This window comes from Priapulus caudatus, unplaced genomic scaffold (assembly GCF_000485595.1).
Source record: "Priapulus caudatus unplaced genomic scaffold, Priapulus_caudatus-5.0.1 Scaffold990, whole genome shotgun sequence".
NCBI classification, from domain to species: domain Eukaryota; kingdom Metazoa; phylum Priapulida; class Priapulimorpha; order Priapulimorphida; family Priapulidae; genus Priapulus; species Priapulus caudatus.
Genome location: NW_014578051.1, coordinates 106,490 through 110,733, shown reverse-complemented (window position 1 = coordinate 110,733; position 4,244 = coordinate 106,490). Strand labels below are relative to the sequence as shown.

General features: G+C 53.0%; 1 protein-coding gene across 1 annotated transcript; it reads right to left on the bottom strand.

Moving 5' to 3' along the window:
* Positions 1–88: 88 nt before the first annotated feature.
* On the bottom strand, positions 89–4,121 carry LOC106814849. Its single transcript, XM_014819213.1, has 9 exons — positions 4,107–4,121; positions 3,710–3,797; positions 3,236–3,378; positions 3,041–3,122; positions 2,911–2,997; positions 1,953–2,192; positions 1,325–1,431; positions 368–914; positions 89–129 (listed from the first exon to the last, which is right to left on the bottom strand). Exons 1-9 carry the CDS (start codon positions 4,119–4,121, stop codon positions 89–91), a joined length of 1,350 nt encoding a protein of 449 aa, XP_014674699.1.
* Between the last annotated feature and the right edge of the window lie 123 nt (positions 4,122–4,244).

Genomic DNA, 4,244 nt, shown 5'->3' with positions numbered 1-4,244 from the left:
TCCTGGTTCCTTCCCGGTATCCCCTCCTGGTTCCTTCCCGTTATCCCCTCCTGGTTCCTTCCCGGTATCCCCTCCTGGTCCCTTCCCGTTATCCCCTCCTGGTTCCTTCCCGGTATCCCCTCCTGGTCCCTTCCCAGTATCCCCGCCGGGTCCCTTCCCGGTATCCTCTCCGGGTCCCTTCCCGGTATCCCCTCCTGGTCTCTTCCCGGTATCCCCTCCTGGTCCCTTCCCGGTATCCCCTCCTGGTCCCTTCCCGGTATCCCCTCCTGGTCTCTTCCCGGTATCCCCGCTGGGTTCCTTCCCGTGATTCCCTCCGGTTCCCTTCCCGTTATCCTCTCCGGTTCCCTTACCATTATCCCCGCCAGGCCCCTTTCCGATATCTCCTCTGGTGGGTCTCTGCCCGACATCCCTACCGGTTCCCCTCCCATCACTTCCTCGTCGGAGTCGCTGGGCGCGCGAACGCTATCGACCGTCGTGCTGGCGTCCGACGACGGGTGGCGGCGCCTGGCGGCGGCGGCCGACTCGCGGCGACTCGCGGCGCCCTCGTCTGACGATCGCTCGTCCGACGCCTCGTCGCCGCTCGTGTCCTCGCCGCCGCCGCCCCAGGTTTTAGCGACGCCCGCGCTCGCCGCGCCCCAGGTTTTACCGACGCCCGCGCTCGTCGCGTCCCAGTTTTTACCGACGCCCGCGCTCGCCGCGCCCCAGGTTTTTCTGACGCCCGCCATCGCCGTCGCCTCCCAGCAGAGGGCGCCACCCATCGACGTCGGCAGAGCGCCCCCTACGTCGTCGGGTTCGGGCGAGATCACCTCGATGTCGGATTCTTCGCCGCTGTCGTCGTCCGCGGAGTTGACGTCTGACGCGACCTCTGACCCCGAGCAGGAGTGGAAGGAGTCGGCCGAGTCGTCGCTATCCATCTGAACATACGACAAGGATGTTAATTAGTTAAAAAAAAATTTTAATTACAAAAATTACAAAGTTGAGAAATTATTTAATTAAATATATTAATTAGTTTAAATTATTAAATAAAATAAAATAAAATAAAATAAATTAAATTAAATTAATTAAAAAAAAAATTATGAAGTTAATGAGCTCGTCCAGTTAGTCGAGTTGCCGAGACACTGCAGTTTTGCGTCCAAAAATGCCAAATACGTTTGATACTTATCACCGGAAACTTCGTTTTGAAAAATTTGCAAAATTTTAGAATTTGAAAACATTCGAAAACCACGCCACCTACCGAGAAAAATTTGCACAAATCTATGAGATGAGACGAGAAGAAAAATTACCGCGGAGACGTTCAACTGTTGACAAGCTACGCTCGACTCACCTGCGTCGACGGCCGACGCGTGCTGCCACCTATGGGACTGCTGTCCATGTTGCACAGGAAGTTGGCAGTCAGGCATCCTCCGAAGGTCAGCATGCCGACCTCCGGGTCTGCGGAAAAACACAAGAGCATTATTCAGCCTGTTGGACGAAACCCTCGTGATCTTCGACCACTGTGACCTTTAACCCCCAGCAACCTTCCACCCAGTTAACACTCGATCCTCGTGACCTTCAACCTCTGCGACCTTTAACCCCACGACCTTCAACCCCTGCAACCTTTAACCCCAGCGAACCTCCATCCTTGTGACCTTCAACCTCAGCGACATTCGACCCCAGCGACCTTCAACCCCAGATCCCCGCACGTTTTTACACGCCCCCGCTTGACCTGCTCCCCAAGGCAGCCACGTTCCTCCGAGGTGACCCCTCCTGTGACCTTCGACCTAAATGGCCAACAACCTTCGACCCCCATTGCCAACGACCATCGACCCCCATGACAACGACCTTCGACCCCCATTGCCAACAACCTTCGACCCCCATGACCAACGACCTTCGACCCCCATTGCCAACGACCTTCGACCCCCATGGCCAACGACCTTCGACCCCCACGACCAACGACCTTTGACCCCGCTCACCGAGGCAGCCGCGCTCCGTCTTCTCCATCCAGAGGGCGACGGCGTCGCGGGAGAAGCGCTGGTGCAGCGAGTGCATGCGGCGCACGCCCTCCGTCGCTCCCGCCTCGCACAGGCCGTGAAGCGGACGAAGCTCGCGATCGAAGCATCGCCGTGGCGACGACGTCGTCAACAGCTTCGGGTTGTAGGCGGCCGCGGCGTCGTCGCCGCCGTCGTGCATGGTGGCGCCCTCGCAGTCGTAGGCTGGTGGTGATGGTGGGGGAAGCGAGAGAGAGAGAGGGGAGAAAGAGACGAGAGAGAGAGAAGAGAGAAAAGAGAGGAGGAGAGAGAGAAGAAAAGCTGAGCAGAGAACGGAGAGAGAGAAGGAGACAGTAGAAGCGAGGAGAGAGGGAGAGAGGGGAGAGAGAGAGAGAGGTGGGGGAGGAGCGAGAGAGGAAGAGAGAGAGGAGAGAGAACGAAGAGAGAGAGAGACGGACGAGCGAGAGAGAGCAGAGAGGTGAGCAGAGAGAGAGATGAAGAGAGCGAGAGAGACGAGAGAGAGTGTTCGGACGAGAGAGACAAGAGAGAGAGAGAGAGACGAGAGAGAGAGAGATCGAGAGAGAGAAAGAGTGAGAAAGAGAGACCAGAGGAAAGGAGAGAGAGAGACAGTTATTATATACTTACTAACAATGTTGTCAGCATGTGAATTTGAATCTTTCTTTCACCTACGTAGCCTTCCCTCTTCAATAAACATCCATATAAATATATAAATATATATAGGCACTCCCACTAGATTTCACACCCGTATGATAGAATTCGCTTTATTCACGTGATCAGGCGTATATATATATATATATAATATATATATATATATATTATATACATATATATATATATATATATATATATATATATATATATACATAGATATATCTTCCATTATATAAGTATGTGGGAATAACAGAAAATGTGGATCATATACGGAGTTTTGTGTAAAGGGCGTTTCCCTTCGTGAATCTACCAGCGTAGCAGAGCGTACGTACAGTGCGAGACGGGCCAGGCCCCGAGACTGCGACGATGCGGTGGCGCCCCCATGCTGCGCGAGACCGCGCGCTCCTCGACGCTGCACTGTCGGCTGCCGGTGAGCAGCCCTCGCCGTAGCGACGCCAGCCGGCTGTCCAGCCGCGAGCGATTCTGAAAAAACAAGTGGCGCGATTCGTTAAAACTGCGAATGCATGATAACAAGACGAATAAAGGATGAACGCTCAAATTAACAACAGTTCACTTGTTTGGCACAAGTCGCTCACCAGGTGGGGCCGCACGGCCTTCAAGATCTCCTGAATGTCTACAATCTGGGTGTCGATCGTCTGCTGCGTCATGCCATCTGGTGGCGAGAAGTGGAAGCTCTTGCCTAGGAGCGGCGAGCCAACTTCGTACTGGTGAAGTTTCTCTGTCGAAAGAAATGGGAGAATCTGAGATTTCCCCCGCGGGAAAGAATGTGGAAAAGCGGGGAAAGGTTGGGGATTCCTGGGTGGAAAATGTGGGAAAAATAGGAAGATTTAAAGATTCCTAGGAAAAAAACATAGGAAAGTGGGAAGTTTCCACGCGGTAAAACGTGTAAAAAAATGAAGTGGAAAAAATGTGGGGAAATAGGAAGATTGGACATTCCTAGGCTAAAAAAACTGGGAAATTTGAGATCCCGCAGGGAAAGAACAGGGAGAAAAGGAAATGCGGAGAAAGGCGACGATTTAACGGGGAACGAAAAAGAGAAGGGGGCTTACCCTTCGTGAACATGAGATCTGCGAGTTGGTTCTCTAGATCGCGTGCAAACAGCATGAGGTTCCCATACTTGAAGTACTTTGAGACCTTCTGTGGATGTAGAATAGAGGGCAGAACACATGAAGTAGATACACAGGCGCTGGACCTTCTCTTTCGATTATTTATTGTATTTACATTACATATTCAGTGAATAATTATACGTGAGCTTGTAGCAGACCTGTTTCCAACACAGGTTTGACCTTTCGACCTCAGCGCGATGCTACAGCGGTACCGCGGACGTCGCGCCTACAGCGCACAGCAGATGGCGCCGCACCGGCTCGCGATGTCGACTCTATCCGCGTGCCACATCGAGCGTCGCGCCGCACTACGAGATCAGAATCCATGGATAAGCCTGCCCACCCTTGAGAGGTTCATACTAGATCGCCGGTTTCAATGAAGACGAAGCCACTCGTCCTTGTGTGTCGCGTGCGGCCGTTCTTTGTGTGTGCCTGTTGTGTGATTGTGTGGTTGTGTGTGTTTGTGTGTGTGTGTGATCCG